This window comes from Penaeus vannamei, chromosome 37 (assembly GCF_042767895.1).
Source record: "Penaeus vannamei isolate JL-2024 chromosome 37, ASM4276789v1, whole genome shotgun sequence".
NCBI lineage: Eukaryota > Metazoa > Arthropoda > Malacostraca > Decapoda > Penaeidae > Penaeus > Penaeus vannamei.
Genome location: NC_091585.1, coordinates 25,374,099 through 25,396,598, shown reverse-complemented (window position 1 = coordinate 25,396,598; position 22,500 = coordinate 25,374,099). Strand labels below are relative to the sequence as shown.

The window sequence follows — 22,500 nt, the reverse complement described above, 5'->3', positions numbered from 1 at the left end:
TGACTAGATGTTTATTTTTACATTAGTTCTGATTTACTTTATTTCTTTTTTATTTTGTCTGATCTTGTATAATTTTCTCATATAATTGAGCAATATTTTTACCTTATCTTTGGGGAACAGGCACTTCCATATGAAAGAGGTGCACATGTGGGTAAAGTCTCTGTATCTAAGGGAAGCTTAAAGCATCATTCTTACCATTGCAGCTCCTGCTAGCCTTCCAGAAGTTTGGAGCCACACTAGAGGAATTCTTGCACATGATACTTCCCCACATTGTGAAGCTATTCGATGCCAGCGATGTTCCTCTGTCTGTTCGTCGCACAGCCCTTGAGACAGTTGACCACTTTGCTGATTACCTTGACCTCTCTGATTATACCTCGAAGATCATTCATCCATTGGTATGTCCAAACAAGGATTGTTTTTTCTTCGCTTTATGCCATGTGATATCACTTAACCCCTATGATCCGGATGACATTATGGTCCTGGCTTGGAAAAATCTGGGTTGAGGGCCAAGTGACATGAACATGCCGTCATCAAACCAAATGGCCAGAGGATCCAATATCATTGCTCTTTTTTTAATGATATGTATGACTGAATTTCATTATAGTGTTAGATTATTTCTGTAATGTATGTTCATGTCAGCAGTAAAAATGTCTATGAGTTATTTTCATTGCATAATTGTTGGTCCAGGATTAAGCCCTGTTTATTGGTGAATTTCATTTCCCAAACAGCTCAGAACTTTAGACACTTGTCCAGAGCTCCGAGATCAAGCCATGGAAGTACTGTGTGCCCTGGCGACTCAGTTGGGCAGATCATACGAGTGCTTCATCCCCATTGTTTACCGCATAACCACCAAACACAAGATCCACCATCCCAGATATGACATCCTGGTGGCAAAGGTGGTGAGGGTAAGTTGACCAATGAAGATATCTGGCTAATTAGTGCAGAAGTGAGATGAATATCTGAGTGATTTGATGTATTATTTGGAATATATTTTGTCACAAGAGGAAAAACCTTATCTAAAGAAGAAAATTGAATTATTTTTTCATTACAGGGTCTAACGGTCTCTGATGACGAGATGACTATCATAACCGCTCACCAACGTGCCAGACGACCTAGGTCAAGAGATCATCAGTTGGAAGCCGATTCCACAACCATCAAAAAAGTGAGGGAGCAACTTAGGTCGTGTATTTTCATAGGGCATGATGATTTTTTCATGTTCGAGTGTTTACAATTGTCAAGGGAAATGTTATAACCTCTCTTCCTGGCAAATTCAGTTATTCTTGGTTACACATGCTTTGAATGTCACAGTAATGTTTTGAGATGTAGTCTGCTTGTGATATTATGTATATTATGTCATTTGTACCTTTTTTTCCCTACTATTTCTTCAAAATTAATGGTAGGCCTAAATCAGATATAGAACTATTTACTTATCATTATATTATATCAGCACAAATATACAGATATAAGTTACATAGGATTACAAACAAGTCAAAAGAAGACAGATCAAAACGTGATTTCTCAAAGTGATGATAAAATTTAGTCTGTTGAAATATATTTAAAAAATGTGAGTGATGCTCTATATGTTCAGTGAATAATGTTTCTTAGATGTAGTTTTCCATAAAGTATAAGAATGCATTGGAAATTGATACTGACATCTTTTTCTTTTTTCCCTTTATCTAGCACACAGTAGGGGTGCAGTCCCTCCAAAAAGCGTGGTTGTTTACCAGGCTTGTGAGCAAGGATGACTGGCTGGAGTGGCTTCGGAGGTTCAGCATCGAATTGATGAAGGCTTCTCCGTCTCCAGCCCTAAGGTTGTGCTTCGTTCAGCCTAATTACTGTCTTTTTTTTTTCTTCTTCTTCTTTCTTTTTTTTTTCTTTTTTTTTTCTTTTCATCTTTTTTTTTTCTTTTTCTTTTTTCTTTTTTCATTCTTTTTCTTTGTTTTTTCTCTTTTTCTTTCTTTCTTTCTTTCTTTTTTCTTTCTTTTCTTCTTTCTTTTCTCAGTAAAAAGTACTGGTAGAATATTGTGAGACAGATCTAGCCCATAAAAAATGTTACTAACCTGATGGGTTCTTTTGAATTAATTTTGCAAGACGTATTGATGTGGAATCAGCCAAAGATTCAGCATAAGTTGTTATTATTATTAGTTGTTTGTTAATTTTTTGTTGTTGTTTATTTATTTATTTATTTTTATTTTATTTATTTATTTTTTATTTATTTATTTATTTATTTATTTATTTATTTTTTTGTTATGTATGTATATATTTATGTATGCATGCAGGACTCAGTGGTGTGTAATCAGCAAGGCTCAGAAGAATTTTTTGATGATGAAAAAACATATATGATTATGGACTTGATTAATCTATAAGGCAGACTCTGAAGTAATCTTGTAACGAGATTCTTTGTTGCAGTTGGGTACTTAGGAAAGGAAGCGATACAATTTAACGCCTTTTATTTTGCAGATCTTGTTACTCAGTTGCCACAACGTATGTGCAGCTCTCCCGCGATCTCTTCAATGCCGCTTTTGTTTCCTGCTGGAGTGAACTGAATGAGTCTCTCCAGGACGACCTCCTTCAGTCCCTGCGCCAAGCTCTTACTTCCCAAGACATACCTGAAATCACACAGACCCTCCTCAATCTTGCAGAATTCATGGAGCATTGCGACAAGGTAGGGGTTGGAGTGTGAGGAGAGAGGAATCAGTCATGAATGTTTCATGTAGACCTGCATAAGGAATTTTGTTCCTTTTGCTGTGTTGCATTGGGGTGTGGAAGTAATCTGGAGGTGAAATGAAGTAAATGATAGATATTTTGAGTCAGACTGGATTCCTTAAATGGAAGTAAACTAAATGGTTTTACTATATGATGAAGAATCTTGTTGAAGTCACTCTCTTCCAAAATTAGTAGTTAAACTTTTTTTTTCCCCCTTTTTCATGTGTTTTGAATAAGCCTGATATACTTTTATATGTACATCATTCATTAGGATCATGGTCACATTTGTGTTTTATAATTGAGACATATCAGTTATGATGAAAAATGATAATTCAATAATTATCCAAACTTCAGGGTCCGTTGCCGCTTGAACTTCAGCTCTTAGGAGAGAAGGCCATGGAGTGCCGTGCTTACGCAAAGGCACTCCATTACAAGGAAGAGGAATTCCACAAGGGGCCAACGTCAGAGGTCCTAGAACACCTGATTTCCATCAACAATAAACTGGGGCAGAAAGAGGCTGCAGCAGGTTAGAGGAGCTGGTCTTTATAGTGTTGAATTGGTATTGTCTGATAAGTATTCGTAATTATTGCAGAGGTGAGGATGTGATGAAGACAGGTAGAAGGATGAAGGAAAGAGCTGGAAGTGTATATTTTATTTGTAAAGTCGAATGGATTTCTGTAGTCAGACATCTGCTGTATTCCATTTTTGCTCTATCCCTTATCTTTTTTGCCCAAGGTCTCTTGGAGTATGCTCGCAAGAACAATCGCACAGACATGAAAGTGCAAGAAAGGTGGCATGAAAAGTTGCACGACTGGGACCAGGCTCTGCAGGCTTATCAGACGAAGCTAGAAACACGACCTGATGACCTAGAACTCACTCTGGGTCAGATGAGGTGTCTGGAGGCCCTTGGAGAATGGTAAGACGAGAGAGAACAAGTTGTGCTTCATGATAATTAAAGTACTAACAATTCTTTTTTTTTCTTTCTTTCTTTTTTAATAATGGTGGAGGCTCTTAGGTTTATGTAAAAAGTTTGAAGAATTTAGGAATGTTTATGTAGTCTGACAGTTGCCTCTTTATCGAACTGATTGTCTTCAGTGATGAGAAAATCAGCGCCTGATCATGAAAGAATGAGGATATCATAAGGCAGACTCTGATGAAGAGAGCAACCGGTCTTTGTCTTTCTCTTTCATTCAATCGGTAGTCTTTGAATTAAAGCAAATTCCGCTTTTGCAAGGGGTGAGCTGTACAGTGTATCCTGTGAGTGGTGGAGCAGTTCCATGAATGATGAGTGCCGCGCGCAGATGGCCCGAGTGGCAGCAGCATCAGCGTGGGCCATGGGGCAGTGGACATCCATGGAGGAATACACCAAGTTTATTCCTCGCGACACACAGGAGGGAGCCTTCTATCGGGCCGTCCTCTCAGTGCATAAAGATCAGTACCCGGTTGCTCAGCAGGTTAGTGAAAGGAGGTTTTGAAAGCCCAAGGTATTCTATAGACGATGATGTTGTATAAGGTGCTCCAGTTCTATTTAAAATTTTATGAATTGATTTTGTAATAGAAAAGCACAAAAGATTGCTGTTCATAGTGGCTATTTACTTTTTACAGTTAATTGACTCTGCAAGAGATCTACTTGATACTGAGTTGACAGCTATGGTCGGTGAGAGTTATCAGCGAGCATACAATGCCATGGTGGCTGTGCAGATGTTGGCAGAACTGGAAGAAGTTATTCAGTATAAATTGGTCCCAGAGAGAAGGCAACCTATTACACAAATCTGGTGGGAAAGACTGCAGGTAAGTTTATTTATTTATTTATATCCTTGAAACATTTATTGAGTAGTTCTTAAATAACATGATAATTTTTTTTTCAGTTTTAATAAAAGGGAGTGAGATTTACCTCCATCCTTTTCTAACCTTTCAGGGATGCCAACGGGTGGTAGAGGACTGGCAGAAGATCCTTCAGGTCCGTTCACTTGTCCTCAGTCCACAGGAAGACATGAGACCTTGGCTGAAGTTTGCCTCACTCTGCCGCAAGTCTGGGCGGCTCACTCTCTCTCACAAGACCCTAGTGAGGCTCCTGGGCTGTGATCCGTCCACAAACACCCAGCAGGTTCTCCCAGCAACTCACCCTCGTGTGACGTACCAGTACTGCAAGCACATCTACACTTATCCTAACAGACGTCATGAAGCCTATGGGTAAGTATACTGCGAGTTGGATATACTCTTCAGTGTGCAAGGGATACCTAGAGTTGCTTTAGTTTTTATTGTTAGGATTCGTTCAGAAGGAATTAACATTCTAGGTTATTACTTATTATGGTAATAAGTAATAACCTGAATGTTTAAAATCTGAAATTCACTTAGGAATATATATATATATATTTTTGCCAGACAACATTTTTAAAGCAGTGATATGGTATAAAAATCAGGGGGAAGCCTAATCTAATCTAGAGAGAAGGCAATCCATCACACAGATCTATGGATGAGTAAGGTTTCTTTATCTCTTAAGTGTGATGATGCCTCTATGGCATTAGTGTGGTAAATTGGAGTTTCTTGTTTTCAAATTAGATCAGTCAGGGAGATGCAGGATCGATCTTAAATGTTCTGAGTAACCCCTCACTTTCAGCTGGAACACTGGCTTGGAGGGGTTGTAGGTTTAAACACTTATATTTACCTTAAATTCTGTGTCCTCCCTTAGATTATTTGTCCAACAATACTCTCTGGATTTATTATGAACTGATGTCCTGTTTAAGGGCATTAGTTGGGAGGAGGTTTTAACCCATGGAGCATATGGTTACCTCATATTGATCCCATATTGTACAGCACAATTATCACCTGTTTTTTATGATCCTCTTCTGGTGAAAAGTAAGAAAAAACAAGAATCTAGTACATCCTAACCTATGCTTCATCCATCATGGGTTCGAAAACAAAATGGGGATTGTTATTCTTTTCTTGACTTCAACTGTGGTTCATATAGATGACTTGTGTGCATGTATTATACACTTTTAATTAATGTAATTGAATTGATGTTTGCTTTTTTTAAAATTTATGTACATTATATTGATCTTGTATATTCTCATACACAGGCACCTTCAAAATTTTCTTCAGTACATTGCTCCAGCAGTGGGTGTTGGTGGTTGCCACAACAATGACAACAAATTACGTGAGCTGGTATCCCGTGTCCACCTTAAGTTGGGAGAATGGTAAGTGGTATTTGCTAATTTTACATTGGTGTTGTGGAACTGGTAAGGATGGGAATTATGTAGTGTTATATGTCTTGTGTTTGCATTGATTATGATTTGAAGGTTCCTTGGTTCATGGTTATGACGTGAATTGACTGTAAAACTGATGAAAATAGAAGTATTATTGGAAAAAGAAATGGCATTATACCTTACATTATGCACAGTTACAAATATTTATCCATATTCAACAGGTATGAACAACTGCATGGCCTTAATGAAGACAACATAAACACAATCCTGACATATTATACGCATGCAAAAGACACAGACAAGTTATGTTATAAGGCTTGGCACGCTTATGCGTATATGAACTTTGAGGCAATACTTTTCTACAAGAATAAGGCAGATTCTGGGAAAGCAGAAAATGGGGATGATACAAGCACACCCAGCAAAAAGAAGGCAAGTTTATTTTGTAGAAGTTTGAAATAAAGTGTGAAAATGGGAAATCATTTGGTAGTTTTAAGTAAAATTATGATGCAAGAGATTAATGTCGAGTTATATCAGAAATGTGATTAGATATAATAGGGAAATTAAAATACATGCACATAGGAACTCTGTGTATAAACTGTGCCCCTTCCCCTGCAGAAATCAGCAGGCGACTTCACCATTGCGGCCGTCAAAGGCTTCATCCGATCGATCTCTTTGAGTGATGGCAACAGCCTTCAGGACACACTACGTCTTCTTACAGTCTGGTTTGAACATGGCCACCAGTCTGGAGTCTATGAAGCCTTGGTGGATGGGCTCAAGACGATCCAGATTGACACTTGGTTGCAGGTTAGTTTTGGGTCTGATGAGTTTATATGAATGTGCACAATTTTTATGCTATCTGTGGTATGTTGTAGTATACTTACAGATGATTTCATGTTTTTCCCATAAAGCATTTGCTCATGTGGAAGATCTTTTGATTTTGCGTTGCCTGGAAAATGTAGTATTCATCGTAGAATTGTCTAATGAAATGTCTACAAATGGCTCCATAAGTGCTTAGTCACTAAGGCGTCAGCTCGTAGACTTCATTACCTCACCTGATTTCACCTTTCCCTGAGTGTTCAGAAAAATGTTTTTTGCTACAAATGCTATCAATATCCATGCTGTTGTAATTATAGGCTTTTGATTATTACAATGTTATTGACATTACTAATAGCAATAGGATGTAAAAGAAAATATTTACAAAAATCAAGGAGAAGGGTAAACAGGTGAGATGTAGTACTAATAACTGGCTCATTAGTGACTTTGTACCTATGAAGCTATCTTATATGTAAAGACGCTTAAACATAAATGGTCCTAGTTTTTTCTCATTGTCTTTAATTTAATTTTTTCACAGGTAATCCCTCAGCTGATTGCTCGCATTGACACCCCGCGAACACTGGTTGGAAAGCTGATTCACCAACTTCTAATGGATATTGGCAAACATCATCCACAGGTAAATGATAGGGTTACATCCCTTTGACTATGAAATTTTCATCGACCTTATATTGGTACTGCACACAGTTGAATTTAGATGTTATATGCTAGGATGTACTTTGTAGGTTGATATGTTATTTCAGATTTCAGGTATCATTTGAGTGTTAATTACCTTTATTTTTTTACTTTGTGGTTCTCGTTTCAGGCCCTTATCTACCCGTTAACTGTGGCTGCAAAGTCTTCTGTTGTGGCACGTTCACAGGCAGCAGAGAAGATCCTCAAGAACATGCGCGAACATTCTGCAAATCTAGTCCAACAGGCCATGATGGTAGGTTGCTATTTTAGCTTAAGAGATGTATGCATGAGAGATAGAGAGACTTTTTTCCAATTTGAGTTTGTTTTAATCCACATATTGTAAAGTAGTATGAAGTTTTCCTTAACATGGATTTGGCAAGAAGCTTAGACAGCATTTTAAAAAGTGGCACGAGACCCATCTTGCTTGAGGATTGGGAATGAAATCAATTCTAATACTTGCAGTTTGGTAAAAAGTTTTGTGTAGAATTTAGATCCATGACAAAAAATTAATTTTGAGAAATCAGCTGTCATTTTTTTCGTTCTTTTTGTGATGTAAAAGTTTGTTATGCGGGAGAAAGTAGTGCCTTTTTGGGGGAAATGATCTGGCTTTACACTGTGTGTAGTGTAACGTAAAACAAACCGCACTGACCACAATATGGACTGCAGTGGATATATCGGTTTGGTGTAGTAAGACTTCACTGGTAAATTTGTAGGGTTGTAACCTCTGAAAAAGCTTCAGGAGCTGTTTGAAGGCTGAAAGTTAACAGTTATGGATTAAGCTTCTATATTCATCATTCTCAGGAAATAAACATTGATTTTTATTTTAATTCCCATTTCTTATTTCTATATCTTTAGACATACTTTGAAATTTATGCAAGTATGGTCCAATTAGATTTGTAAATAATCCTTCTCAAAAAAAAAAATAAATAAATAAAATAAAAATGTATGGGGTCAACATTTCAGATAGTGAGGATGGACCTAGCAAATCTTGTGTAACTTTTTGAAGGATGGAAGGTTTTGATAACACTTCTGTCTTAAATTTCCCCCAAATTGCATTTTTGACCATTTTTGTAGGTGTTTAGTTTCCTCAAAGAGATCATTTGATAACATGATGATCTCCTGTAATTTGCAAGTGATAGGAACATGTAACCCAATTACTATTTAACATACCATAACTTCTCACATTTCTTATCTTACAGGTATCAGAGGAGCTAATCAGGGTAGCGATCCTGTGGCATGAGATATGGCATGAGGGTCTAGAAGAGGCTAGTCGACTGTACTTCGGAGAACGCAACGAGACTGGGATGTTCCGCACACTAGGGCCTTTGCATGCCATGATGGAACGTGGTCCACAGACGCTCAAGGAAATGTCCTTTAACCAGGTTAGTATTGGAACATCACTCTCTCTCATATTTGAAAGATTTTACATGTAAGTTTCAGGAAGTAAATCTTAGTTTTGAATTGGAGGTTTTGTTTATGTGAAAAATCAAAAGATTCATGCTTTTTTACTCAAATTTTAATATTATAAATGACTGTAATAAAAGGGTATGTTTTAAAAAAAGGAGAATGATAAAGTTCTGGTTATCATAATTCTAATTTTGTGGTTGTGACAAAATGCCAGATACAAGAGGTAATTTATGTAGATGAAGTAGCTATGTGGATTTTCAGTATATATGCATACACCTATTTTTTACAGGCATATGGTCCTGACTTGCGAGATGCACAGGAGTGGTGCCGTCGTTACCAGCGGACAGGAAATGTGCGTGAATTGAACCAGGCTTGGGACTTGTACTATCACGTGTTCCGCCGTATCTCTCGTCAGTTACCGCAGCTGACATCTCTGGAGCTCCAGTCAGTCTCTCCAAGACTCCTCAAGTGCCGGGACCTGGATATTGCCGTGCCAGGATCCTATGCTCCAAACTCCCCTGTCATCTGCATCAGTCAAGTCCAGTCATCTCTGCAAGTCCTTACTTCAAAACAGAGGCCACGGAAACTCTGCATCCGAGGCAGCAACGGCAGGGACATTGTCTTCTTGCTGAAGGGTCATGAGGACCTGAGGCAGGATGAGAGAGTTATGCAGCTATTTGGTCTGGTCAACACACTTCTGATCAGCAACCCCGATACCTTCCGCCGCAATCTTACCATTCAGAGATTTGCCGTCATTCCATTGTCTACCAACTCAGGTCTCATTGGCTGGGTACCCCACTGTGATACGCTTCACGCCCTCATCCGAGACTGGCGCGAAAAGAAAAAAATCCTCCTGAACATAGAGCACAGGATCATGATGCGGATGGCCCAGGATCTGGAACACCTCACCCTCATGCAGAAAGTAGAGGTCTTTGAACATGCGCTCGAACACACACAGGGTGATGACCTCGCTCGCCTCCTTTGGTTCAAGAGCCCCTCCTCAGAAGTGTGGTTTGACCGCCGTACAAACTATACACGTTCACTGGCGGTAATGTCCATGGTTGGCTATGTCCTGGGTCTAGGTGACCGTCATCCATCCAACCTCATGCTGGATCAGCTGTCAGGAAAGATTATTCATATTGACTTTGGCGACTGCTTTGAAGTTGCCATGACCCGTGAGAAATTCCCGGAAAAAATCCCCTTCCGTTTAACTCGTATGCTTATAAATGCCATGGAGGTGACTGGAATAGATGGTACTTACCGCATGACTTGTGAGTCTGTCATGAGCCTCATTAGACGAAACAAAGATTCTCTTATGGCTATGCTTGAAGCCTTTGTGTATGATCCTCTGCTGAATTGGCGTCTCATGGACCATGCTCAGCCAAAGAGTAAACGCTCAGTGGTCGGGGAAACCGTCAGTGGCGGTGGTGTAGCAGCAACAGACCCTGGACACACCCCAATAATGGAAGCAGCCTCTACATCGTCAGGGGCGCCCACGGGTTCTCAGACCAAGAAAATGGAGGTCAGAGAAGACTCCGGCGCATCAGAAGCACTCAACAAGAAAGCAGTAGCAATTGTCAATCGCGTTCGTGACAAGCTCACTGGCAGAGACTTTAACAATGATGAACCACTTGATGTACATAAACAAGTGGAGCTGCTTATTGCTCAGGCCACATCTCATGAAAACCTGTGCCAATGCTATATTGGATGGTGTCCATTCTGGTAGACGTTCACATGTCTAATGTTTTGTGGGGGAAGTTCTGTTGGACTATATATATCCACAATAAATTGTGACATTAATATGGTCAAAATACACTCTTTTTCATAACAAAGATGGTGTAAAACACTTCGCTGACTAAGTTTTTGTAAACCAATTTTATATATTTTTAGTTTTAAATGTTACATCAGTCTAAATGACTGCCTTTGATCATTGTTTCATTTTTTGACAATATGAAAAATTCATATCAGAATCCAAAGGATGCTAAAACTTATTTGCTGGATGAATACATGGCAGTAGATGAACCCAGTTTTAATTTTTGGAATTAAGAAAACTAGGAGAAGATATTTTTCTCTGTCTTTGTTTGTGATTAAAATTATCTAAAGTTTACAAATAGTAATACTTTTTCAGTGCAATTTAGCATTCATCAAATTGCTTTACTCTTAGATTACTGTTCTTTGTTAGAGATTTATAGAGTAGTTTATGCGGTCTCATTTGTGAAGATTACTTATTTACTTCAGTGCAAAACATTCATGATGGGGAGAATTTTAAGGGTGGAACAAAAGCTTATGAATGAAAACCGATCATATCGGCATTCATCTATCGGAATAACAGGGAAGCATGGCTAACTGTTAAACCAATACTATTTTAATTTTTTTATCATTGTCTTACCATTTATTTATATGTTAGACTCAGCTGCAAAACAAATTTTGTAAATAATCATCAACTACACGCTGATCCTGTTTTGCGCCTTCGACTCCCCTGTCGGGGCGGATGTACCTAAGTGGGACTATTCGCCTGACTGGAAGCCATCCTAACAACTGTGGTCAGGCCAGGGGATTCTAACACACACACCCTGCACAGGGATTCAGAACACCATCCCACTGAAGCGCTGCAGCGGCAGTGATTATATACACAACAAAAGGTAAAACCAAGAGAGATGCTGCTGGAAATAACATAGTTAAAAGTGGAAATACTATGAAAATAAAACAAACATGATTCTAGCTGAAGTTTGATTTCCCTCTCGATAGATTTGCTTTTAATGTAAACATTTGAATACTTTCAATACTATGAGCAATCTCTCGTTATTTTAATCAAGTTTTATTTTATGATTTCACTGACAAATGAAAAAGTAGTGTTCAGTGTTTGCATCTCATATAAATTCAGTTTTTGTTGTCAATAAGGTCCAATGTTGCCAGACTAACAGCCTGCAAATGGTACAGATTTTGTTTAAGTATTGCACAGTAATGATCGTACTCTACTACTATTGTCATTTGCATGCTTTCATTAAAAATGGGTACCTGTATGCAGTAGTCTGTAAAATTTGCTCCAATATTTTACAATAAGATTCAATTATTAAGTCAGATGCAATTCTCTTTTTTCCTCATTTTTTTGTTATTTGGTTCAGTATCTCTATATTTTCTATTTTAATGGGTTTTCGTCAGTCGACAAGGATATATACATGCACTTACACTTCAACCAAAAACTTGACCAGTTAAGAGAGGAAACAATGAAAACAATAAAATAACCAATGCAAAATATTTATTCATACGTGTAAGATACTTCTGTGAGATCTCCCACGCTTTAAAAAGGGAGGAAAAACAAATATTAATTTTACATTATTAGGCACTGAGGTAGTTCCGGCAGGGTTCAGCTTATGATTGATACAGGTCAGTCTATCAGACAAAGTATTTACCACAAAAAACTTTCTATAGAATAAAAGCATAAATAAATATTGAATAAATGAAAATCATTCCACAGACAAGAACAAAAGCAATTAAAAAAATGTCCTATAGAAAGAACAAGAGGGAATGCGACATCAAAACCTAATAATGATACAAAACATAAATACCCATACCTCAACAAAGAAAATAACCTATAAAAGAGAACGAAAGAAAAAAAAACAAATAGAAACCTATTCTCTCCTACGCGTTACCACAAGCGACCTCAACAGCTTTCGCATAGTCATCCGCCTCCTTCTGAATGCTCTTCATGGCCTCGAGGTTGGAGAATATGCTCACTACCAGCTGGGTTAAGAGACGTTCGCTATAATACGATTTCGCGGGCCACAGTCCCTCCATGAATCCAATATGGCCGCCTCTTACCGTTACTACAAGGGCCACGTGACTTGATTTGCTGGCGGCTCCGAAAGGGTTGTCTGCAATGTTATTATTGTTATTATTTTTATTACTATTATTATTTTATTAATTATTATTTCTTTGGGGTGTTGTTTATTGGAGTAATTGTGCTTGTTTATTGGAATAATGACTGAGACGTTTTTTAATATTTTTTTGCGCATTGCAAGTCATTCAGAAACAGGGATGATATCAATCAGATGATGAACGGGAATATAAACAGTGAAGAAGAGGAATGTAAATTAATGGAAGAAGAAGAAAGAGTAAAGATGAACAAGGGAAAGTATGATGAAGAAGCAAAACAAGAAGAAAAGGAAGTATAGAATAACAGAGACTGGAACATAATAGTAGAACAAGAGGAATAAAATAAAAGAACTGAAGAAACTCAATAAAAGACGAAGGAAACGAACTAAAAAAAAGAACAATAACAACAAAGATAAACAAGAATAAAAATAAACCCATTCTCTCAAGAAAACGAACTAAATAACAAAAACAAAAACAGAAAAACAAGAAGAAAAAATTAAACCCTCTCCAAAGAATCACAAAAAGACCTTACCCTCCAACGGCTGGAAAATATCATCGCCGCTGTTGAGGCAGAGAAAAGGCACCTTGATGTAGTCCAGCTTATGGTACAGAGTCGACGCCTGGTAGTAGTGCTCAGCGTCGTCGAACCCGAACTGCTTGGCCGTGAACCTCGTGTCGAACTGCCGAACCGTTATGCTCTGCGGGAGGAAGAAGGTTTATAACTAAGGGAGTCTAAACTACAAAATGGTCTAAAACCCGATAAAGGAAGAAGAAGGTTTATAACTAAGGGACTACAAAATGGTCTAAAAGCCTATAAAGGAAGAAAGAAGGTTTATAACTAAGGGAGTATAGACTACAAAAATGGTCTAAAACCCTATAAAAAAAGAAAGAAGGTTTATATCTAAGGGTGTTTAGACTACAAAATGGTCTAAAACCCTATTAAAGAAGAAGGTTTATAACTAAGGGAGTATAGACTACAAAATGGTCTAAAACCCTATAAAAGAAGAAAGAAGAAGGTTTATAACTAAGGGAGTATAGACTTCAAAATGGTCTAAAAACCCTATAAAAGAAGAAAGAAGAAGGTTTATAAATGCGTCTGAGTTCATTTGTTTCTGCCTGCTTTACTTGTCTGTTTGTTTGTCTTTCTCAGTCTGGTTTACGTTCGTTTGTTTGTCTGTCTCTGTCTGTTCAGAATACGTGGATATGGGATTCAAATGTGAGTCGTTCTGTTTGTCTCTATTTCTATCTGAGTGTTAATCCCCCTGTTTCTGCTTGGTTCCCCTTGTGTATCTGTGGATATCTCATTCCTGAATTAGATGTATTTCTACTAGTCTGTATATGTCTGTGCGTTCGCCTGTATCTGCCTGGCTTTCTTGTCTGTCTGTTTGTCTGTCTGCCTTTCTGCTCATGGCCCTTGCATCTGGATTTCAGTGTAACATTTTCTTTCTGTCCTTGTCCTTACATTTCGCACATTTCTACCTGACACTTTTCTTTTGGTCAATCCAAATGTATTCCTGTTTGTTTATTTGCCCCGTATTATGTACCCCATATTATTTTTGGTCATTTTGTCTCTCTCTCTGCCTGCACGACTAACTGTTCCTGACTGTTGTCCATCTCTACTTTCTGTCACGCCCACACCCACAGTCCAACCGCCACCCCAACTTCCACCAACATATACTCTACAAATAATAGTTCATAAGGTAAAAAAATAAAAAATAAAAATAAATAAATAAAAAGAAGAAGAAAAATAAAAGGAAGAAGGAGAAGAGAAAGACTCCTAACCTCCAACACCTCCTTGATGTCCAACAGATGGTCTCCCTCCAGCTGGTACCGATGGAGCCTGACCAGTCCCTTGAGGCAGTAGGCCAGGTACTGGTTGAACAGGAGGCTGAGCCCCGGCCGCTCGATGTACCGGATTCCCTGCACCAGATTCCAAGGCACGGACTGCACCGCCGCCGCCACCAGCTTCTTCGCCGCCGCCTCCTTCCGCGTCGTCAAGTAGTGCCCGATGATGAGGCTGTTGCAGAGGGGAGGGAAAGCAGATGATGATGGCGGGGATACAAAGGGATATATAAGACAGCGATCAGGGTCATGGTAGCACGGCAGAAGGACAGGCAGCGCGACCTCACCCGCCTAAGGAAATGCCGACGGCCATGACTGGGGCTCCGGGGCGAGTGACGGCCACGTGGTCTAGGGCCTCCTCGAGGTCGTCGCTGTTGGCGGCGCAGTAGGTCCTGGTTGTCTGTCGTGGAGCGAGAGAAGGGATGAATTTGGACGAAGGGAACTGACACACACACACACACACACACACACACACACACACACACACACACACACACACACACACACACACACACACACACACACACACACACACACACATATATATATATATATATATATATATGTATGTATGTATATATATATAATAATTTTTGAGAACTTCTGATATATAGTTTTTCTTTTTTTCTCTTTTCTTTTTTGAGAACCACCGAGAAAGAAAAGCGATGAATTCAGACATATATCTCACATTTTATTCAAGTAACACAGACAAACAACCTATTAAATAATTACGAACTAAATGCAACGAAAACATGAACACAAAAAGAAACACAGTAACGTGCCCGTGTCTACAGAGATAAAAGGAATCCCAATACTAAATTTAAAGTGAAGTTAGCCGAACATGTTCACCTTCCGATCAGAAATCTTACTCAAAACATCACTCTCCATCATTCCCTAAACACTGCATCCCCCCAAGCTTCAACACACCTAAAAAAAAACAGAAAAAACAAAACAAAAACAAAGCATCAACAAGCAAAAGTCTCGACCACCACTTCGAAACGAGTCCGAAACGCGACCCACCCACCTTGAGCTCCATCCCTCCCGTGCCCCTGCTGTTGAGGACGGCGCAGGAAATGCCCATCTTGTGCAGCGACATCACCATCCCGATCACGTACACGCTGTCGGAGGCCCCTGTGAGACCAGGCAGAACGACGGCGACAGGATTGGCTCTCCGTTCGGACGCCTCGAGCCAGTCCAGAGCCACCTCGCCGCCGTCCTTTAACCGGAGGACCTCCCTGGGGGTAGCAGAGGGAAATATTTTTGGGTTGTTAGGACTCTTCTCTCCTCTTGATAAAATGAATAAATAAATAAATAAATAGATAGATCGATAGGTAGATAGATAGATAGATAGACGGATAAATAGATAGATACATAGACAGATAGATAAACAGATAGATAGATAGATCTTTAGATAGAACGATAGTTAGATAAAGAGATAGATAAATAAATAAATAAATTCATAAATAGCTTAATTCAATAAAAAATAAACAATATAGATAATGATGGTATTTGGGAAAGAGTGGTGATGTTTGATAGTCAGACCAAATTCAATTAAACTATGATAATCGGAGAATCCTTGTAAAGTAAAAATCTTACAAAACTTCAAAAAACAATATCATTTAATCACTAGCACAAACAGCCGAAAAAAACTCTAATGAACGCAGAAACCAATGAATTCTAAAATGTCAACTTGGGGGACCTTCGAAATGCGAGGTCCCAAAGCAGAGGTTATTATCTATCCGATGCACAAAACACGTCCCTGCATCTCACCTTTTGTAATCTATGGGACGAATGAAGGCACGCGAAACAGAGGCGAAGAATGTCTGTAGGTGGGTGTCTATGCACCATGGCGTCGGCCAGTACTTCTCTTGGAGGACGGTCAGGTTCTCCTCCAGGAACAGTCTCCAGGCGCTGTTCCTGCAGGCAAACAGGGGGCGCTGGAAGGGAGAAGGAGACGAGGTGTGTCAGATGTTGATTTAGTTTACGGTTGAAAATTTATCCGTCAGTTTACAATAAAGGATGGGAAGGTAGCTACAGATAGGGAGGGAGAGAGATGGAGATGGAGAGGGAGAGGGAGGGAGGGGAGAGAGAGAGAGAGAGAGGAGAGATAGATAGATAGATAGAGAGAGAGGATGAGAGAGAGAGAGAGAGAGAGAGAGAGAGAGAGAGAGAGAGAGAGAGAGAGAGAGAGAGAGAGAGAGAGAGAGAGAGAGAGAGAGAGAGGCCGACAGACAGACAGAGGCGTGCGTGCGTGCATGCGTCAGTTTACAATAAAGGATGGAAAGCTAGTCACAGATACACAAACATACACCCACATCCACTTACCCACAGACTCTCACACACACACACATGCGCAACACAGTAACTACATATCTATCTAAAGTGTATCAATCAATATAAAATATATTAATCTCTGTCTCTCCAAATTGGTGGTTCACACACACTAGACATGTACCCCTGAGATGACTGTTGGAGTAAACAAGAAAAAAGAAAGAAAAAGGCGAGAAAGACAGAAGAAAAAGAAGAAAAAAATAACACCGACTCACAGATGCTTAAATTTAGAACAGACCTAATTACTTTGAAACTACCCAAACCATATAAAAAAATCTTCCAATCCGCAGTTAAAATTTTCGTTCACTTTCGGCAATTATCACTAAGGTCCTTAATTTTTTTTTGCATAAACGAAAGACGTAACTAATTCACAAAATCTAAGAGCAAGTACCGAAACTTAGGGGATACGAGTGAGAAACTTTTTCCTTTTTTATTTTGTGAAATACTTGTATATTTGTGAAACGAAATAAAATAAAAAACAACTTGGATATGGTTGGATAATGAAATAAGACTCTATATAAGATATAGAACATATACTATCATATATCGTGCAGTGAAAAAAAATAATGGTGCTAGGACTTAGTCGAAGGTTTGGGACCCACTGCTACGTACCATGATCTCCCTCTGTCTCTCATTCTCCGTCCCCCTCTCTCTTTCTTGCTCTCTTTTTCTCTTCTTATCTGTGTGTGTGTGTGTGTGTGTGTGTGTGTGTGTGTGTGTGTGTGTGTGTGTGTGTGTGTGTGTGTGTGTGTGTGTGTATCTCCCTACCTCTGTGTCTGTCTGTCTGTCTGTCTGTTTGTCTCTCTCACACAAACACAAGCACACAAGCACACACACACACAGTCACACACACACGCTCACACACGCGCGGACACACGCAAAAAACATAAATCACAGGATAAAGAAACAGTTAAATAGAGGCTGAGAAAGAGAAAAAGAAATGGGAAATAAAAAGACAGAGAAAGAGAAAGAAAAGGAATAGAAATAAGGAAAAAGAAAGAAAAAGAATAAGAAAAACTAGAAAGAGAAAGATCAACAAAAACCAAAGGAAGAAGAAAAAGAAAAAGCCAAGAAACAGGGAAAAAAGAACCATAAAAAAGAAAAGACAAATAGATAAAGAAAAAAAGAGAAAATAAAGAAAACAAAAAAGAAAAGAAAAAAAACAAAACACGAACAAGGAAAAGAAAAAAATGAAATAAAAATAGAAAACAACAACAACAAAAGAAACAAGAGACAGAAGCGAACCAAAGCCTATAGACGGACTGGAACATCACCTTATTTGGGCGTGGCTGTTATGGGAGATTAGGTCAGCCTGGGTCAGCTGGACGTCTTGCCTGGCGCTGGACACAGATCGAACGCACATCCACTATGCATGGCCACTTGCAGACACAAGCACTCACAAGCACACTGACGGATTCGAAGTCAGATATTTACGTACCTGTAGCAAGCACACGCACTCATGCATACAGACGTGCACGTACAGACACGCATGCACGCATACATACATACACACATGCATATACAGATACATACGCACTCATACACACACATACAAACACACACACAATTAAAAATACACACACGCACACACATACACATATGCACACACACACACACACACACACACACACACAGTCACATGCGCATACATATACACTCACACAAATGCGCGCACACACACACTCAAACACACCCACCCACCCACACACAAACACACACACAAACAGAAACCCACAAAGCATACAGCAAAACAGCCAACAACTGACACAAAATCCCATGCCGTCTAAATTGAGAGAAAAATTCCCCGTTTCTGAACACGCATTCAAAGCCCCCCCCCCGCTCCCTCTTTCCCCCCCCCTCTTTTTTTCCTCTTATTACAACGAAGACCCAAAAGTTCCATTGCGGTTTTCCTCGCATAACGAACCCCCGTGCAAAGCGACCGCGAGCACAAAGCACAAACGAGAACAAACTTTAAAAGCATTCACACGGAATAACTTGCAAGGAAAACAACGAAGGGAAGGACAAGAAAACACAACGAAGTGAAGAACAAGAAAACACAACGAAGGGAAGAACAAGAAAACACAACGAAGGGAAGAACAAGAAAACACAATGAAGGGAAGAACAAGAAAACACAACGAAGGGAAGAAGAAGATAACACAACGAAGGGAACAACAAGAGAACACAACGAAGGGAACAACAAGAGAACACAACGAAGGGGAGAACAAGAACACACAACGAAGGGAAGAACAAGAAAACACAACGAAGGGAAGAACAAGAACACACAACGAGGAAAGAACAAGAAAACACAACGAAGGGAAGAACAAGAACACACAACGAAGGGAAGAACAAGAAAACACAACGAAGGGAAGGACAAGAAAACACAACGAAGGGAAGAACAAGAAAACACAACGAAGGGAAGAACAAGAGAACACAGCGAAGGGAAGAAGAAGAGAACACAACGAAGGGAAGAACAAGAAAGCACAACGAAGGGAAGAACAAGAGAACACAATGAAGGGAAGGACATGAAAACACAACGAAGGGAAGAACAAGAGAACCACAACGAAGGGAAGAACAAGAGAACACAACGAAGGGAAGAACAAGAAAACACAACGAGGAAAGAACAAGAAAACACAACGAAGGGAAGAACAAGAAAACACAACGAAGGGAAGAACAAGAGAACACAACGAAGGGAAGAACAAGAGAACACAACGAGGAAAGAACAAGAAAACACGAGGGAAGAACAAGAAAACACAACGAAGGGAAGAACAAGAACACACAACGAAGGGAAGAACAAGAGAACACAACGAAGGAAGAACAAGAAAGCACAACGAAGGGAAGAACAAGAAAACACAACGAAGGGAAGAACAAGAAAACACAACGAGGGAAGAACAAAAACACACAACGAAGGGAAGAACAAGAAAGCACAACGAAGGGAAGAACAAGAAAACACAACGAAGGGAAGAACAAGAAAACACAACGAAGGGAAGAACAAGAAAACACAACGGAGGGAAGAACAAAAACACACAACGAAGGGAAGAACAAGAAAACACAACGAAGGGAAGAAGAAGAAAACACAACGAAGGGAAGAACAAGAAAACACAACGAAGGGAAGAAGAAGAAAACACAACGAAGGGAAGAACAAGAAAACACAACGAAGGGAAGAACAAGAAAACACAACGAGGGAAGAACAAGAAAACACAACGAAGGGAAGAACAAGAAAACACAACGAGGGAAGAACAAGAAAACACAACGAAGGGAAGAACAAGAAAACACAACGAAGGGAAGAACAAGAAAACACAACGAGGAAAGAATAAGAAAACACAACGAAGGGAAGAACAAGAAAACACAACGAGGGAAGAACAAGAAAACACAACGAAGGGAAGAAGAAGAAAACACAACGAAGGGAAGAAGAAGAAAACACAACGAAGGGAAGAACAAGAAAACACAACGAAGGGAAGAAGAAGAAAACACAACGAAGGGAAGAACAAGAAAACACAACGAAGGGAAGAAGAAGAAAACACAACGAAGGGAAGAACAAGAAAACACAACGAAGGGAAGAACAAGAAAACACAACGAAGGGGAGAACAAGAAAACACAACGAAGGGAAGAACAAGAAAACACAACGAGGGAAGAACAAGAAAACACAACGAAGGGAAGAACAAGAAAACACAACGAAGGGAAGAACAAGAAAACACAACGAGGAAAGAATAAGAAAACACAACGAAGGGAAGAACAAGAAAACACAACGAGGGAAGAACAAGAAAACACAACGAAGGGAAGAACAAGAAAACACAACGAAGGGAAGAAGAAGAAAACACAACGAAGGGAAGAACAAGAAAACACAACGAAGGGAAGAAGAAGAAAACACAACGAAGGGAAGAACAAGAAAACACAACGAAGGGAAGAACAAGAAAACACAACGAGGGAAGAACAAGAAACACAACGAAGGGAAGAACAAGAAAACACAACGAAGGGAAGAACAAGAAAACACAACGAGGAAAGAATAAGAAAACACAACGAAGGGAAGAACAAGAAAACACAACGAGGGAAGAACAAGAAAACACAACGAAGGGAAGAACAAGAAAACACAACGAAGGGAAGAACAAGAGAACACAACGAAGGGAAGAACAAGAAAACACAACGAAGGGAAGAACAAGAAAACACAACGAAGGGAAGAACAAGAAAACACAACGAAGGGAAGAACAAGAAAACACAACGAAGAGAAGAACAAGAAAACACAACGAAGGGAAGAACAAGAACACACAACGGAGGGAAGAACAAGAAAACACGAGGAAAGAACAAGAAAACACAACGAAGGAAAGAACAAGAAAACACAACGAAGGGAAGAACAAGAGAACACAACGAAGGGAAGAACAAGAAAACACAACGAAGGGAAGAACAAGAACACACAACGAAGGGAAGAACAAGAGAACACAACGAAGGGAAGAACAAGAAAACACAACGAAGGGAAGAACAAGAAAACACAACGAAGGGAAGAACAAGAAAACACAACGAAGGGAAGAACAAGGAAACACAACGAGGGAAGAACAAGAACACCAACGAAGGGAACAACAAGAGAACACAACGGAGGGAAGAACAAGAAAACACAGCGAAGGGAAGAACAAGAAAACACAACGAAGGGAAGAACAAGAAAACACAACGAAGGGAAGAACAAGAAAACACAACGAAGGGAAGAACAAGAAAACACAACGAAGGGAAGAACAAGCAAACACAACGAGGAAAGAGCAAGAAAGCACAACGAAGGAAAGAACCAAACACAACAAAGGGAAGAACAAGAAACCACAACGAAGGGAAGAACAAGAAAACACAACGAAGGGAAGAACAAGAAAACACAACGAAGGGAAGAACAAGAAAACACAACGAAGGGAAGAACAAGAGAACACAACGAAGGGAAGAACAAAACACAACAAAGGGAAGAACAAGAAAACACAACGAAGGGAAGAACAAGAAAACACAACGAAGGGAAGAACAAGAAAACACAACGAAGGGAAGAACAAGAAAACACAACGAAGGGAAGAACAAGAAAACACAACGAGGGAAGAACAAGAAAACACAACGAAGGGAAGGACAAGAAAACACAACGAAGGAAAGAACAAGAAAACAAGGAAGTGAAGAACAAGAAAACAAGGAAGTGAAGAACAAGAACACACAACGAAGGGAAGAACAAAAACACAACGAGGAAAGAACAAGAAAACACAACGAAGGGAAGAACAAGAAAACACAACGAAGGGAAGAACAAGAGAACACAACGAAGGGAAGAACAAGAAAGCACAACGAAGGGAAGAACAAGAGAACACAATGAAGGGAAGGACATGAAAACACAACGAAGTGAAGAACAAGAAAACACAACGAAGGGAAGAACAAGAAAACACAACGAAGGGAAGGACAAGAAAACACAACGAAGGGAAGAACAAGAAAACACAACGAAGGGAAGAACAAGAGAACACAACGAAGGGAAGAACAAGAAAACACAACGAAGTGAAGAACAAGAAAACACAACGAAGGGAAGAACAAGAAAACACAACGAAGGGAAGAACAAGAAAACACAACGAAGGGAAGAACAAGAAAACACAACGAAGGGAAGAACAAGAAAACACAACGAAGG

At 39.5% G+C, this 22,500-nt stretch overlaps 2 protein-coding genes across 3 annotated transcripts in view; one reads left to right on the top strand and one right to left on the bottom strand.

Moving 5' to 3' along the window:
* mTor (serine/threonine-protein kinase Tor) overlaps positions 1 to 11,546 on the top strand; it is a 34,165-nt gene extending 22,619 nt beyond the window's left edge. For both annotated transcript variants that reach the window (XM_070115326.1, XM_027372359.2), the window contains exons 22-38: positions 204 to 395; positions 729 to 905; positions 1,052 to 1,162; positions 1,681 to 1,811; positions 2,461 to 2,665; positions 3,061 to 3,232; positions 3,442 to 3,622; positions 3,941 to 4,160; positions 4,312 to 4,497; positions 4,625 to 4,899; positions 5,787 to 5,903; positions 6,134 to 6,341; positions 6,528 to 6,716; positions 7,264 to 7,362; positions 7,549 to 7,671; positions 8,618 to 8,800; positions 9,115 to 11,546. In XM_070115326.1, coding sequence (XP_069971427.1) covers positions 204 to 395; positions 729 to 905; positions 1,052 to 1,162; positions 1,681 to 1,811; positions 2,461 to 2,665; positions 3,061 to 3,232; positions 3,442 to 3,622; positions 3,941 to 4,160; positions 4,312 to 4,497; positions 4,625 to 4,899; positions 5,787 to 5,903; positions 6,134 to 6,341; positions 6,528 to 6,716; positions 7,264 to 7,362; positions 7,549 to 7,671; positions 8,618 to 8,800; positions 9,115 to 10,551 — 4,206 coding nt within the window. In that variant the 3' untranslated portion in view covers positions 10,552 to 11,546. The remainder of the gene's footprint in view (positions 1 to 203; positions 396 to 728; positions 906 to 1,051; positions 1,163 to 1,680; positions 1,812 to 2,460; positions 2,666 to 3,060; positions 3,233 to 3,441; positions 3,623 to 3,940; positions 4,161 to 4,311; positions 4,498 to 4,624; positions 4,900 to 5,786; positions 5,904 to 6,133; positions 6,342 to 6,527; positions 6,717 to 7,263; positions 7,363 to 7,548; positions 7,672 to 8,617; positions 8,801 to 9,114) is intronic.
* A 521-nt stretch (positions 11,547 to 12,067) lies between these two features.
* The window catches only part of LOC113820098 (phospholipase ABHD3), an 11,882-nt gene continuing 1,449 nt past the window's right edge, over positions 12,068 to 22,500 (bottom strand). The window contains exons 2-7 of the mRNA XM_027372360.2: positions 16,314 to 16,480; positions 15,568 to 15,778; positions 14,831 to 14,943; positions 14,484 to 14,718; positions 13,234 to 13,399; positions 12,068 to 12,700 (exon numbers count right to left, since the gene is read on the bottom strand). Coding sequence (XP_027228161.1) covers positions 12,468 to 12,700; positions 13,234 to 13,399; positions 14,484 to 14,718; positions 14,831 to 14,943; positions 15,568 to 15,778; positions 16,314 to 16,480 — 1,125 coding nt within the window. The 3' untranslated portion in view covers positions 12,068 to 12,467. The remainder of the gene's footprint in view (positions 12,701 to 13,233; positions 13,400 to 14,483; positions 14,719 to 14,830; positions 14,944 to 15,567; positions 15,779 to 16,313; positions 16,481 to 22,500) is intronic.